The following is a 16,489-nucleotide window of genomic DNA, read 5'->3' as shown; positions in this document are numbered from 1 at the left end:
TATAACGTAACAAATGCTTAAAACGTTTCGTTTGTTGACATGCAATAGAAAAATGAGGAGAAATAGGCTCAAGTTTTTTTTGCAACAATCTTTTACGATTATCACTTTGTTTACTACTTAACCAAATTAACCAAAATTTTTCACCATTTTAACCAAATCAATTAACCAAAATTGGCCAAAAAAGTCTTTTCTTGATTTTCTTTATTAAGAGAGAAAGATAATAACCAAAAGCAAATTTCATCAACTTGTGTACAAACTAGTATTATAAAAAGAGCAAATAAATAAAAACCGTAAAAACAAACAAATGAACATAAACTATCATTAATGTTGTGAAATTCCGGACTGCTGAGTCGTGCGTGGTCTGAGTGTTGTTTTCCCAAATGTTTCGAACGCATCTGCGGCGGTCATCTTCAGAGTTTACGTGGTCGAGCTTCCAGGGAAGCGACTTCCTAGCAACTGATGCAGATTTCTAAGTGTTGTCGCTATTTATGTGGGAAGAACTAGCTCTCCCTTTGTTCTGGGCCAGGATTGGCTGATGAACGTTCGTCCTAGTTTCTGGTTGGCTGAAACTTGAGCTCTCTTCGTTCTGGATGGGGATTGGCTGATGGACGTCCGTTGCTGTTTCTGGTTGGCTAAAAGTATCTCTCGGGATAATACGTCTAAGTGCAGCATGCCAGAGGTTGCTTATCTTAACTCCTTCTTTCTTTTTGTTGAAATTGATGGGAGGTTTGAAAATTTCGATCGCTTCACTGTTTAATCTGGCGTAATAGAGGGAAATCATTGAAAGTATTTTGGTTTTTTTGAATTTAATGTCATGGGTCCCATCAATAAAAGTGTGTTCCACGACTACTGATTTTTCAGTGTGGCCCAGACGGCAATTTTTTTGTAGTTCTTTTATTCTTGTATCAGCGCTTCTTTTTGTTGTTCCAATGTAGGCCGAACCGCATTAACAGGGGATCTTGTAAACCCCTGCACAGGACAAAGGGTCTCTCGCATCTTTCAATATCCTAACATTACTGACATCGGCCGTAAAAGCCTTCATTCTTTCATAAACTATCATTGTTTTCATTTTTAGTAAAATGCTTCCCTCTAGGACCGTGTCGCGGAAAAGCCGCCATTTTGTCTTGCATGTGACAGCTAATACATATGTTCAATAATAATAACAATAATTTTAAAAGGTAATGAACAAAATTTTGTTTATTACTTTTCTAAATCATTCTAAATTATATAAGCTGTCACTTGCGGTACAAGTTGTGCAAATTTTTCGTAGAATGCCCTTAAACATGTTAACAAAATATAATCTTAACTTGCTTTCAAAATAAAAATTTTATTGTTTTTAATGAGTAATTACATCTTACATATCCAACTTGTATGATTTAGGATATATTCTGACACTTAGACTGAATAAAGCTTTTAGCAGCTCGAACAACAATTTTATCCAAGAAGTTTGCTGTTTCTTGATTGCAATTCATGATAGTCTCTCGAACCAAGCAATTCTTTAATGGCAAGTACAACCTAAAAATACAACGAAAAACCATTCAAATAAATGCATTTTTTATTTGCTCTTCATAGACAAAGTTATCCACTTTTAGTGTGAAAGAGAAGATTCAATCGGAAAAGTTCTTCCTTTAAAAACGTGTGCTGCGTTCTTTATCCTCCTCAGAATTATCCTCCTTCTTCTGAAGGAGGGTATTGTTATTATCCTCCTCAGAAACAAGTCCAAATTTGAATAATTAATTTTTATCTTTTTTTGTATTAGTAGGTTCTAAACGCATGAAGAAGTACATAAAAGGCTAAAAAAGAATTCCTTAATTTTTCTTTTTGAGAGCGTTAATGTCTCATGGAGGAGAGACACTAAAATAATAGTGTTCTAAATCAGAAGAAGAAAGATTTAAGTCAGAACGGAAAATCTCACGTGAAATTTCGCAATATTTTAGAAATTGACCAACATGTTTATTAATTTTCTTCTCAAAGAAAAATTTAAAATATTGATATTTCCCGATGAATATAATTATTGTTTTTTTTTTTCCAGAAAAGGTGATTTTTATTCGATTGTAAACAAGCTATAAATGAAAGTATGTCGATGAATTAGCCTTCATTCAGTACTGTCATGTACTAACAAGGAAAGTAACTAATACTGTGCAGCGTTCACATTTTATTTAACTTTTATGTAAGGGTTGTAAAGTGTCTTCTAAAAGTGATTCCTGGATTGAGGAAATTATGCATTTTTGGAACACGTTACATCCGGGGTTCCCATCAGGAGCGGTACTCTTTGAAGAATTAGAATTTTCTCACGGATCCCTAACCCGGTTCTATTATATTCATACTATTGTAACCATGAATATTTCGCGGCACCCTTCACCTCTTCCTGTGGCTTTCCAGGGTGCCACGGGACCCAGTTTGGGAACCTCTGCATGACATAATAGCAATGCAGTGCCGGGTGTGAAGTGGAAGGCCTCATAACCTCTTAGCCTCCAGCTCGGTTATATTATTAAATTTGATTCATGTTTTACTTATTTTATCTTCCCTTCTCCTTCTCATTCGTTCTTTCTTTCTCTCTAAAACCTGATACAGCTCAGACATAGCTAGATATAAGCAGCCTAATTTAGAGCTAATAATAACTATTGTTCCACCTGGCAGACTGATCTGGAACAATTTTTGCTTATTTTATTCCTCGCTTCAGTGTTTGCTCCTACACCACCAACTCCATCATGTTCGACGAGTTGTTTACTTTATAAAACACACAATATTCTTTACGTGATCGCCATGTTTGTTCCTCTGTTTCATTTTAATGAAACTTATATCATATTTAAATGCTTTCTTTCGGAAAATTATTGACCATATATTTTTTTAATGGAACCTTCATTTCATTTAATGTTTTTTTTTATGTAGTGGATTGCAAATTTTTTACAATTTAATTAAATTTGTTGTGGATTCATTTTCATTTTATTGGAAAATTTAGTTTTATTAAGCGACTTGTTTTTTAAAAAGTTCCGTGAAAAATAATGTGCGGTATCTCCAAACAAGTAGTTTCTATGTAACTTTGAACAACCTTCAGGGCATCAGTAGTGTTCCCATAAGGTATACGCCGTACACTCTCAAACATTTTTTAGACATATAGCGTAAACCCTCAAGCTTCATAAATTTTCATATTATGACATACTATGTATATGATCACATACAAAAATTGTGCGTTATGTATTACTGGGAGAATACCCTTTAGAAAAATTGATCGGAACATCACTGGAGCTCACCAAATAAAATTAAAATAACCGCCAAGGTTTACAATGCAATCCAAGTGTAGTATGAGGGAAAACTACCGTCTTGTTATTTAGAAAATATTTCAACTGTCTTGCAGCAGAAATATTCCTTATTTATAGGTAACATATTCGGAAGATATATTTGTTTTTGATTACTGATAAACATACATCTGGATATTAATTATCAGCAAAAAATTACCTGCAACTCCTTTGGATATCAACATCACTTGCTCCTTGGGTATAATCGTTGTATTCATCGTCAAAGTGTCCATCGCTGCCAGTATCCACAATGGTTTGGAATATACAGTTTTCATACAAATGTGTTGAATTAGACAAGCAAGGACTGTATTCATGATATTCTAAAATAAACTAAATTGTTAAATTTACAGAATAGTACTAAATAACTTATGTACTAAATAACTTATTAAAGTAATGAGGCTAAAAAGGGGTAATTGTTATTTACGACACATTTTGTTGCTATTGTAGTGTTATCAATCGTAAAGAGAATTTACAATAATGTATTCACCTGTAAAATGAACTTAATCAATAAAAGTCTCACACAATACATCAACTAATATTAAATTCTTGATCGAGAACTGCTAATAATGAATTACAGCATATATTATCGGTGATAGCGATTTTCTCAACCCTAAATTGGTATTATGAAATATATGTATCGACTAGAATGCTAAAATAAGACATTGTCCCTATTAAAGAGCAAAATGTCACTGCTGACCATTTTCTTAAAATACAGTGAAATCCCGTTTACAACGAATACCAATACAACGGAGTATCTGATTCAAAGATATAAATTTTTAGTCCCGTTTTAATTCGCATTACCGTTACTAAAATTCCACTACAATGAAGTCCCCATTGCAACGAAACAATTTGCGGTCTTTCAATTCTTTGTAACGGGATGCCACTGTATTATAAAAATCTAATGATGGTGTCGCAACAGCCAATGAAGTCGGGGATATGTCGTGACGTAGAATAAAGGTAATCAAAACGTGAGGAAAAGGTATTCTATAACAATGACCGCTGTTTCTAATTGAAGGTTCACCTACTTTTTATTGATATATAATATTAATATGTATTAATATTTTCTCATCCACATAGAAGAATATTTAAGGGAAAATTTTGCTTGAAATTGGAATAAAGTACACATTAGATTTTAATTAATTATTCTTGTTTTAGAACATTAAATTGCAACCAGGTATGAGGTTGCAGACAAAATTTGAAAAGAATCCAAGCACACAACGTTGATGAAAATTAAATTGTAAGATTCCATTATACGTAGGTAGGTAGATATACAAGTGAAGCTATTATAAGCTGAGCGGTACACTATATTGATAAAATGTTGACTTTTGCTCGGTGAGTTAAAATTGTAAATCAGTGTTGAAATTGAAGACATGTTTAGAGGTAGCAAAGAAACTTTTTTTTTTCAATGCAAAAAAAAAAAAAAAAAAAAGGTTATGGAGGAAAAAGCGATAGAAAACACGACCTTCTTAAGAATAATAACCAGGAAAAAAAATATGAAATACACTTCATTATATATATTTCTACATATGGTTACCTTTCCTGAGAGTGGAAGATTTGTTGCAAAGATCTTTTAGAACGCTTTTAGGTCCATCAGTTATGGCGGTGTAGCTATCAAAGCCTTCAGGATGACATTGTGCTAAATAGCTTCTTTTGCATTCTAAGTCATCCAAAATATCGCTGAAAATTATAAAGAAAGCATTCAACATACCAGCAAGTTGTATCTCTATAGTTGATAGTGATAAGTTCAGAACTACTACGACTATGACGAGGCAAAAATCAAAAACTCGTAAACAAATTTCACTATGAAAATGTCACGTTTGTGTAGAAATAACAAAATGGTAAATCAAAGTAAGCAATCATTTACAGGCACGTGTTTCTATGAAGTTTTATCGAATAGCTTAAAGTTAACGCCCCTTAGCTGGTGCTAGGACATAACTAACTACCAAATACATAGCAGTTCGTTGCAGTTTTACCTTTCTTTAATGTTGCTCAAATCCAGTTAAGGCATAAATGTGAAGGTAATGCCAGCATCTATCTACGTTTTATTGCCTCACCTATATTATGCTATTCCATATTGTTGATTTTAAACATGGGTAAAACTAGAGTGTCTGAATGACGTAACGAGCTCTTCGATGTTTGAAATATTCTCCAAAAGCTTGAAATTTTCAAATCACATTCTTAAAAATTAAAAGTGCATTAAAATTTTAAAAAAATGTATAGACATCTTTATGATGAGCTTAATAAAATAAAAATAAAGGGAACTCATTTTAATCGTTCTACGTGTCCAGCTAGGGAAATGGCAGGAGAGTGACATTTCACCTATACAGAGTCTGTTAGAAAAGCTACACAATTATATTTAAGATTAAAAATGTTTTTTTTTTCTTTAAATTCTTATCTCTTAATTAAATTGCACATAGCAGAAATATTTGAAAATAACTTATGTATGAATTAGAAATGTTGTTCAGAAGAGAGACGGCAAAAATGTTACATATCTCAGTTTTGAGCTTCAAAATTATAATAAGACCACCAGGCAAATCAGAACTACGAAATACTTTAGGAACCCAGCAAATGATGAGAATAAACTGAGTTTCTATACAGCAAAATCGAAGTTCCCTTTTTTTACCTGCAACAATTGATATCATTCCTAGGCCAAGAGAGACGTGAAAACATTGAGGAAAATTTCAAAAAGATGCACCTTGATTATTTGAATAAATAAATAGCTTAAAACTGTAGCAACTTAAACTTTTAAGTATGCATAATTTAACTCTACACCTCAATTTTTGGAATGTTGATACAAATTTTAAAGCAATTTAAGTACATTAGCAAAAAAATATCTAAAACGAACAGGTTATTCCAAAACTTTTTTGAAAAAATAAATGAGTTATTGTCTTCATATGAATGGAATGGAAGTGCATCGAAAAAATTAATTTAACAATTAAATAAAAAACTATGTGGGCCACTCAATTATTGCTTCATTTTTTCCTAGACATGATGTTGTTAAGATTTTGAAGAATCCCCCATTTGCTTTTTTATGAATGCAAAGATGGGATGCAAATAATTTTTGGTACAACGCAAGTTTTATGCAGTAAAATGGTGAATTAATAAAAATACCTATTGCTTACTATGCGTATCTCATAAATGCTAATAAAATGCTTATTATGCGTCTAAATATTTCTTTCAACTTCCGTCAGTGGAGTTTTGTTACTCCTCCTGTAATAAAATCCCGCCGAAATAAATATTGGTCTTCATTACTTCGATTCAGTGGATTTTCTTCGGATGATTTTCAGCCCAACGCTCACGAATACAAGCTGATAGAGAAGTTAACGGTTAACTCCAAAACCGTTCAAACGGTCAACTCTGCCTGTAATTTTATTAAAGGCTCAAATTTATTTCTATTACCCTTAAATTAAACCAGTTGCATGAAAATGTGAAATAATTCTTAAATCCACTATTACACCTTTCTCAGCGAGTGATCACGTTATCGTAGCCGAGCTAATGAGAGTGAAGAGCAGGGCTGCGCAGTCGAAATCAAAGAGTGGGAGTCGGACTGGTTTTCGAGTAAAAGAATCGAAGTCGGGAGTAGAAAGCTTAAAATTCCAAGAGTCGGAGTCGGAATCGGAATCCGTCATTTTCCCAAACTCAGCCAATGCTTGCTGAGTCGGAGTGAGACTGATTTTGAAGCAAAAGAGTCAGCGTCAGAGCCGGAGTTGGTCATTCTCGCTCCGACTCCACAACCCTGGTGAAGAGAGTTCTGGGCGATTCTCACAAAAAAAAAAAAAAAAAAAAAATGTCCTGTGCGTAACGCTAAGTTTTTAAATTTATTCAAGTAACTATTAAATATGGAATTAACTGTTATTCTTTGATAGTATATTAAAGCATGTATTATTCCCGAACAGCATTATTTAATGAAGGCTTTAGTTAGATGGAAAAAATAAAAAACGTTATACACGGGACATTTTTTCGAGAATCGCCCTTCTGATCATCAGACGATACTAATCAGCTCCGGGGGCTGGGGGCTCTGCCCCAGAGTATTTCACTAATGGTTCATTTTATAAGCAGCGATTCAAAATGTTCTATGCATACTTGCACGAAGAATATTATACACTGTCTGCTGGGTGCAAATGGCTGCTGGGGCAGCAAGAACAACTTTCAAAACGCCTATAAATATTCATCTTCTGCCACATTCATTGAACTATATATATATATATATATATATATATATATATATATATATATATATATATATATATATATATATATATATATATATATATATATATATATATATATATATATATATATATATATATATATATATATGTGGTAAAGCACACATTTTTTTTTTAATTTCCCACTTTTTTTTGATATAGTGACCAATCTTCTTGATCCAGAGAAAGTCGGAGGTTAAACAAAGAAGGCTCGCAAAAAAAAATGTTTTTGCAGTAATTTGTTTGATGGTTATGCAGCCGAAATTTAACTAATTTAGTTTTTAAAATAAAGGACGGACACAAATTATAGGCTCATAAAAATATGCATTTTTCAGAGAAGATTTGACGACATTGAAGATCAGCTCCGGGGAGGTAAAGCAGTAACTGTGAAGATTTTTATTCAAAATTTAGTTTTATCATGTGGTATATCTTACTTGCAGTGGGTATCCAGTGTTTCTTCGTCCAGTAAGCTAAATGGTTCAGTTTCTAACGAATCATGAAAATCTTTATTGGTACAATGAAGATGCACATCATCGCAATCAACAACAGCTGTGTCCACAATGTGGTTTCCTAGAATATTTTTTTTTTCATTTAAGCATATGAAAATTATGAAGTTAATAATTCATTAAGAAGACAAGTCATTATTCTGCTTTAATATTTCATGAGGAAAAAAGAAAGAATTACATAAAATATCTTTTTTTCATCACAATGGCTCTTAAAAATTTTAATTTTGTGTTTCCAAAACTTTCTTTATTTAAATTATTGGTAAATTACCAACCTAAGTATTTTAAAAATAAAATATGTGTGTATTTGAATTTTAGTTTTAGTTAAATGTTATTAAGTTTCAAAAAAAGATAAACTTATCGACTGAATCATTTTATGAAATCACATTGTCCGAACAGCATAATTTCCAAACTAGAAAAACTCGGAAGGGTCTGTGTCCATAAATAATGTCACACTTTTCTTAACGTTTTTGATCCTCTACCAGCTTGTTGCAGTGTCCATCATTACCCATTACCCCCTATCCCCATGTCACACCTCTCGGCATTTTTCATGTACTTTACATGTTATTATAAACGAGCTGATGTGTGCATCACATGCCTTCCTTTTACACCCATTTAATACTAAAAGTGCCTTGTAATGAGCAAGGAAACACTCTAAATATTTTCACCCATAGTAAATGAAATGAATATATGATGATTAAAAGAAATATGATGAATCATTAAGGAAGTTACAAAGCAATGCGTAATAAAGCAAATAATAATAATAATAATAAGAATAATAATGTATTAAAATTTACACTTCTACTTTTTAAGTAATTTTAAAAAGAATTATTGGGATTTAAATCGATTTTTTTTTTTTTTTTTTTTTGAGTTCTGCCCTGATTCGAACTTGGGGAAGAACTTGACTTATTATCAGAATAACGTGCTATCGTTCCGCTCCACTGTGTCTTCATTTCCGGATGATGTGTGATAAAGTCAAGTATGGCATTCAATTCACTAATTTGATGAAAAAAACAGAAAATAAAAGGTTTATATGAAAATCAAAATATTTTTTTTTCATGTAAGTTTGACAAGCACTCCAGTAATTTAATGAAAAAAAAAACAGAAAATAAAAAGTTTAAATTTATATTAAAATATTTTTTTCGCCAAATTTGTGCATTGGCAAGTTGGTTAATCGCAAAATATTGGCGATATATCACCAAAGGTCCGCCGAATTATAACATCACTTGAGTTAATATTGAAATTAAAAATGATTTCCCCCCCCAAAAGGTGTAAAAGACCTCCTTTGGAACATCTGAATGCAACCAAAAAAGGAGGTGCACAACTAGACCCCATTAGGAGTCTATGTAAAAAATTTCAACTTTCTATGACGTACCGTTCTTGAGTTATGCGAGATACATACGTATATACATACATGCACACATACGCACATCACGAGAAAACTCATAGTTATTAACTCGGGAATCGTCAAAATAGATGTTCGGGTGTCTATACGTTCTTAGGTTGTAGTTGGGTTGAAAAAGAAACCTCAACATTCATTCGGGGGTGAGCAAAATTTCAATTAAGGCCGATTTTTGAGTAAAAATTTTTTTGCGAATACAATACTTCCTTTTTTGCAAAAGGAAGTAAAAATGTCACTAGGGTTTCCAATCCCGAAATCCCGATCCTGAATCCTGCAATTTTTTTCCATGTAAACGTTTTACAGCTTTTGCCGCTTTTAAAATGACTTTTTTCACAAGCATCATCTGAAGTTTGAAGAACTTTCCTCTTATACTTTCAAGAAGAGCAAGAAAAGCTTTGTGTCGCATATGATGAACGGTGGATTTACCATTTAAGAACACAATAAAAATTGAATTTATTTTTCTGAGATTGAATTGGTATTCTCATTCAGGAGGATTTAGTTTTCATACGTTCAGCAATTGAGTAAATGCGTATTATTTAAGAACATTTTCGAAAACCACCACTAAAATTTAAATTCTAGAAAATTACGGTTTAGAAAAAATAGAGAGATTGCTTAATAGAGTAAGCTTAATGAATGCACTCAAAACCGTTTAACGTAAATAGTACAATATTTTTCTACAAAGAAGAAAACAATGTAAAACCTGCCATTATTTATATATTCGGCACGATTCTAAAAGAGGCGACAGAAACTTGGATGACACATGATGACTCGCATGACAGTGCAGTAAGTTAAGCTGCTCAGGTACTTGAATGTCTCTTTAAAGTGAGAGGTAAAATTAGTGAAATTATCCAAAAACTTTTACTGAGCCTTCGACTTGGTGAAATCACCCCTCACCCCTTGCAGTAATGAACCAAATTCACTGAACCAACTTTTATGAAACAACAATGGTATTCTTAATGCATGTTAAACTGGATGCAGCAAAACATACATAGCCATCGTTTTTATCCGAAATTTGCTGTTCTTGGGGGAAAAAAAAAACAATCATTAGAGTAGAAAAATCTATTTCAGAAGATGATAAAGATAATGGGGATCTTTTGCAAAAGAGGAGCCACCGTGGAGCCACAACACGTGTTATCGTCAAGTTGAGCAAAAATCCTTTCTCATCTTATTCAAAATCCTTTTTCATCCTTAGCGATACTTTGTTAAACTGCATTGGACCTTTTTAGGGCACACTTTTGCGTACCAAACAATAATTACTAATTGGAATTTGACTTTGTAGTGCTCTTCAAACGGTGTACGGATTAAAAAAAAAACTACTAATTCAAGCAACAAAAGCAGTCCTTTCTGAAAAACGCAACTTTTTCTATTTTTAGAAGAATTAAGTCAATTCCGTGCGATCCCGGAATCCCGCGGGACTAGCTCCTTACATTCCCGAAATCCCGTGGGACTGAAATCGGCGCGGAGTTGGAAACTCTACTTGTTATGAGTTTGTAACAACTTGTCATAATTTTACGAACTCCCTTTTCCTGAAAACGTAACATCATTTGTGGACGATCTCTATGTATAAGTAAAAAAAAATTGGAAAAACTAATTATCATTATTTTTACCAATATAAATTTAAGATACAATGCTAAAATAAATCACAGAAATCGTTTCGTGAACCTAAGCCCTTTGAACCTAGTTACGATTAGGGCTGCGCAGTCGGAGTCGGACATATTTTAGGGTAAGGGAGTCGGAGTTGGAGTAAGGAGTCGAAGGTTTAAAACTCCAAGAGTCGAAATCGGAGTCGGTCATTTCCCTTCTCAATCCGCAGCCCTGGTTACGATCGGCAATATTGTTTGCTAGGAGCGTCTATAATAATAATAATAATAATAATAATAAGTATTATTAGTATAATTATTATTATTATTTATAGAGTAAGATTCTATTTGTGTGGCCTGTTGTCCCACTGTCAAATTAAATGTGGCATTTTACATTGAAAAATGATTTCCCACCCCTAGAAAACACTTCAATTTTAAAACTGAACTAAAAGTTACGGATAAGGTTAAGACAATGAATGAAAAACAAAAGAAAGGAATAAAATTATTCAATGAACAGAATATCAGTTTCATCGAAGTCTAATTGAATTAACTGGAACACACTTTCATAATTTCCTAAAGCAATCAAATAACAAAGTATTTATTAATGTAATTAATCAGTTATTTGTTTCATAACAATTACGATTGTTAAAAAGGAATATATTTCAAATAATCGTACTTCCATTTCCTTCCGATTGATTTCAAAACATAAAACGGAAAATGATAAACAAATATTTTCATATTGAAAAAAAAAAAAAGCACGTTTGCAAACAACTTTTTTTGGTTGGAAATAAGTGAATAAAGTGAATATAAGAATGGCACAAAAAATGAGAGTTTTGATAATTTTTGTCGCAAATGGGGTACTGAAAATTTTTTCGTTTTTATTCTTTGACATCTCATTTCTTGAAAATGAGTTTTTTGGTTTGTTACTTTGATATGTTGCTGTCAGAAAAATAGTAAACTCACAGGTTGAACTTACTTATAGGTAAAATGATTATATGTATATAATAATTAACTTTATAGTATCAACAGATTAATATTTGTTGAATGTTGAATTTTTTCGTGATCGAAATATCATTTATATTTCAACCATTACTTGAAAATTGCAATTTTAAGATCAGAAAAATTTAGCAAATGAGGTAATTCAGATGTTTAAAAAACAAATTGAGATTCCCATAAATCAGCCATTCAACAAATATTGTGGGAGTCAAATAAGTCAAGTCCGTTAACTTTACTAAAATTACTTTTCTTGATTTATATCTTAAATATTTAAGTTTTCAGAGGAGAGAGATATTTGTCTAACTTTGATAGTTATTTTCCAGCATATGAGGTGGCAAAAATAACACAAGTTACATTTCAATGCTAAAAGAACAAATTTTTTGAAAAAGATTTTTTTCTGGTGTTGGGATGTGTAACACTGCAGCTTTACACAAGCCTACATGCGATTGGTTTGTATTTTTTTTCTTCTATAACATCTTTTGAACAAGATGCGTCTGTCCTGTTCGTAGTTACGGGTTAATTAAAGCAATACTCATACCTAAGGCTGGATAACTGATTACTTAAATTATGTTTCTGATTTATTTGATACTAGTGATACCCGCACGGCTTTGCCCGTAATAGAAAAATTAAAAGATCTTTTGGTTCGCCTGTATATTTACAAATAATGTATGGTGAATTTTCTCGTCAGTTTGCTTGTACCCATCTTACTGTTCCACGTTATGATAATTTCGTATCTCGCCAATTGGCTTGTGCCCATGTTACGGTTCCACGTTATGATAATTTTGTAATTTACTCGTCCATCTTATGAAATTTTTTTCTCAAAATATGAATAGAAAAAGAACCACATCGAATTTTCGAAAAATCGCTTCGAGGTGCAGACCCCCATGCTACTTACTAACTTTGTGCCAAATTTCATGAAAATCGGCCGAACGGTCTAGGCGCTATGCGCGTCACAGACATCCCACAGACATCCAGACATCTAGACATCCTCCGGACAGAGAGACTTTCAGCTTTATTATTAGTAAAGAAGCAGAATTAACCAACTAACATTAATTAAAATTTGAAATGTAATTTAGCTATAACGTTTTTTAGTGAAGTGCGTTAGCGTTCGTGGGCATTTTTCCAATTCGATAACGTCTTTTTACCACTTCAGTCTCATTCGCAGTTACGAGCTAATGAAAAATTTACAATTATACATAAAACTGGATAACGGATAACCAAAATAATATTTCTAATTAATTTGGTAAGCATAATTAACTAGCAGATATTAAAAGTATAATTTAGTTATAACGTTACTTAGTTAAGTACGATAGAGTTTGCGGCTTTTTTTCCCACCTATACTTTCTTTGTAACAATTATAGTTGTGCTTCTCTCTTCGTTCTTACGAGCTACTTAAAAGTATACAATCATACTTAAAAATGAATAACTGATAAACAAATTAATATTTCTAATTTACTTGATAACCAGAATTAACTAACTAATAATATGATATACAGTCAAGCCGGCTTAATCGAATAGGCAATTTGTTCCAAAAATTATTCTAATTACCAGGATATTCCATTATCCGGGATAAAAATAACACTCATTAACGGTGTTCTATACTGAAATTTTATTATATTAAGAGGGATGTTCTTTTATCCGATATTCCAAAGAGCGGGGTCGACTGTAGTTACAACTTTATTTAGTTCAATGCGTTAGGGTTTGCGGGTACTATTCCTTACATAACGTCTCTCTAACAATTAGTGTTACTCTTCCGTCCTGACCGTATAGTTAGGAGTTATTTGAAATGATATACTCATCCCTAAGATTAAAAAACTGAAAACCAAAAAATACCTTATTTACCTTCTGAGCAAAATTAACTAACTAATATTTAAGATCAAGTTAAGTTGTTATAACAAATTAAAAAGAGGAAAAAAAAAAGCATTTACCTAAGAACAAAACTCCACACAAGTACAAGTAATTCCACATTTTACTCAGCCTGCGCATTAATCTCTCACTTGCCAACTATAAATGTTGCCTATATTCTCAACTATCGCTCTGATATGCTATTCAAACATCCTGTCCTAACGAGCAAAACACAGGAAGGAAATTTAGGATATGGATTGCTTATTTTTTCGGGCGAAATCACTCCACTATTGAAATTGCTAATTAATACATCCTCTGGGTAGGTGCTTGGTCTTCTGGCCGTCGAACTGTGGGGCAATGATACTTTAAACTCATTTTCAGCGGGTGTTTTTTATACGATGATTGTTACAAAAGAGCAGATTACAAATAAATATCAGAGGTGAAAATATACATCGCTTGAATCGTTGACCATTTCGTGGAAAACTGGTTATAGTCATACTTGCATTTGAACCACTAAATGTATTTTAGATGAAATTTAGCTTATAAATATCAGTTAAATCATTTATACAGGAGTCTATCTATCTATGCAGGGGTGCCCATCCCCCCCCCCAAGCTCAATGGCGCAAATACCCCTCCAAAAATTTTCTCGTTTTCGAATCGGATTAAATATAAGTTTTTAGAGTGTTTAATTTCTGGTCAAATTCATGGGGGGGGGGAGGGGGAAGGGGTAGCGCTAACAAAAAGCGATTGAACTGAAATATTGTTGAATTGTTGACCTGCCTTGCCTTCCCAAATTTTACAACGTGCACCTTGAGTAAACAAGTTTTGGGTACCCCTGAATTTTACTACACCTTTTTTTTTTTTCAAACGTATGAACCATTACAGGAAGAGTGGATTCAACTTTCTAGCTTGGGATGGAATCATTACTAGATGTATACAATTTGAATCTATAAAATATAAATTTTATTTTATTGTCACTTAGATAGGGTGTTCGGGGGTTTCTCCTCCGGAAAATTTTTCGAAATTGTAGTTTGAAAATTACAGTTTTAGATAATCTCTGGTGATGTTTGGGGAATAAAAGGTTTGGTGTGCCCTTCCCGGTAATTTTTCAATATTGAAACTTAAAAAGCGCAATTGTAGATAGTTTAACGTTGTGTGAAAGAGGGCTTTTCCTTCGTTTTCAAAATTGTAGTTCTAAAAATGCAGTTTTAGACTTTTTGTGGTAATGGTAGGGAAAGAAGAGATCCTAGGGCTTGCCCCAGGAAATTTTTTAAAATTAAAGTCTTAAAAACACTATCTATGGTTGGGGGAAAAGCAGTTTTCGGAAATACAAGCTCTAAAATCGCAATTGTGGCCGACCTTTGTGACATTAAGAAAAGGAGTTTTCGGAAGCTCTCCCGGATTTTTCTCGAAACTGAGCAGGGGCGGATCCAGAAATTTTCGTAAATGGGTTCAAGTTTCAATTGCAAGGCTATATCTTAAAAAAAAGCGCGTAAAAAAGTATCAGTTAAGCAGGGGTCCCAAAGGTGATGGCGCACACCCTCATATGCCACGGAGTATCCCCCTCCCCTCCAAATGAAAGCAAAATTCTCCCAAATCCCCCCACTCTCCTAAATTTTCCAATGGCGTAGCTTGCGCCATATTCCCTCAAATTTTCATCAAAAGTAATGTTTTTTTAAGCAGACAGACTGGTCACCTTACCATCCAGCTATAAAATACATTGTTGGTAAAAGCACACACAACACACACACACGCGACGTGTGGTTTGAGGTGGAAGAGTGCTCTGAAAAAACGTTAAGCTCATTTAGAGATAATTGTGCTTTTGAAAATGAACAAAAACTCAAAATAGCAATAGCCCAGTAAACAAATCCAGTCAATCATTTGAATTATGATGCGCTAAGCAGAAATAGTACCTTACAGAACCAAGCAAAAAAATGGTTCTACATTGATTCCATGTACTACTTTTTCTGATCTGAAAATTTGAAGTTTGACAATAGTCTTGATAAAATTATTGCCACAGGGGGATCAGCTGACCCTTTGACCCTCCTCTGAATCCGCCCCTGAAACTGAAGCCCTGAAAACCAAATGTAATACGATTTTTAATAATGTTGACGCGAGTAGGGGGGCGGGAGAGGAGCGCTCCACTTAAATTTTCGAACTTGTAGCTTTAAAAACGCAGTTTTGATAAATCTGGATAATGTTAATAGAAGGTGAATTTCGGTGCCATTCTCACGGCAATTGTTTGAAATTGATACTCCAAAAACGCAATTTTAGGCTAGTCTTTGATCATGTTTAGGAAAGAGGGGGGAATCAGGGGCTCTCTCCTATAAATTTTTCAAAATTGCAGTTCGACAAACGCAGTTCTAGATGATTCTTGATGATAAAGAGGGTGTTATTCTGGCGCTACAGGGGGGGGGGGGCGCTCTCCTGAAAGTTTTCCAAAATTGAAGTTGCATATCCAAAAAAGATGGATCAGACACACCGTGAGAGACATGTTTCGGAAATCCTCAAAAATGGATTCAGCTATTCAGCACACATCGAAAATCAGAACTCGAGACTTTTAACGAATCAAATATCCTTCTATACGTATCAGATATAGAAGAAAGTAAATACGAATTACCAAACATAATTTAAACACTTTAAGAACAAACTGTTC

At 33.2% G+C, this 16,489-nt stretch overlaps 1 protein-coding gene across 1 annotated transcript; it reads right to left on the bottom strand.

The window, feature by feature from the left end:
* Positions 1–1,307: 1,307 nt before the first annotated feature.
* On the bottom strand, positions 1,308–14,052 carry LOC129225114 (uncharacterized). The gene is made up of 5 exons (XM_054859673.1): positions 13,917–14,052; positions 7,942–8,077; positions 4,834–4,976; positions 3,460–3,619; positions 1,308–1,515 (listed from the first exon to the last, which is right to left on the bottom strand). The coding sequence occupies exons 1-5, from the start codon at positions 13,972–13,974 to the stop codon at positions 1,377–1,379; spliced, it is 636 nt and encodes a 211-aa protein (XP_054715648.1). The 5' UTR covers positions 13,975–14,052; the 3' UTR covers positions 1,308–1,376.
* Positions 14,053–16,489: the final 2,437 nt, after the last annotated feature.

This window comes from Uloborus diversus, chromosome 6, assembly GCF_026930045.1.
Source record: "Uloborus diversus isolate 005 chromosome 6, Udiv.v.3.1, whole genome shotgun sequence".
Lineage (NCBI taxonomy): Eukaryota > Metazoa > Arthropoda > Arachnida > Araneae > Uloboridae > Uloborus > Uloborus diversus.
The sequence above is the reverse complement of the archived record's forward strand: the minus strand, read 5'-3'. Positions and strand labels throughout refer to the sequence as shown.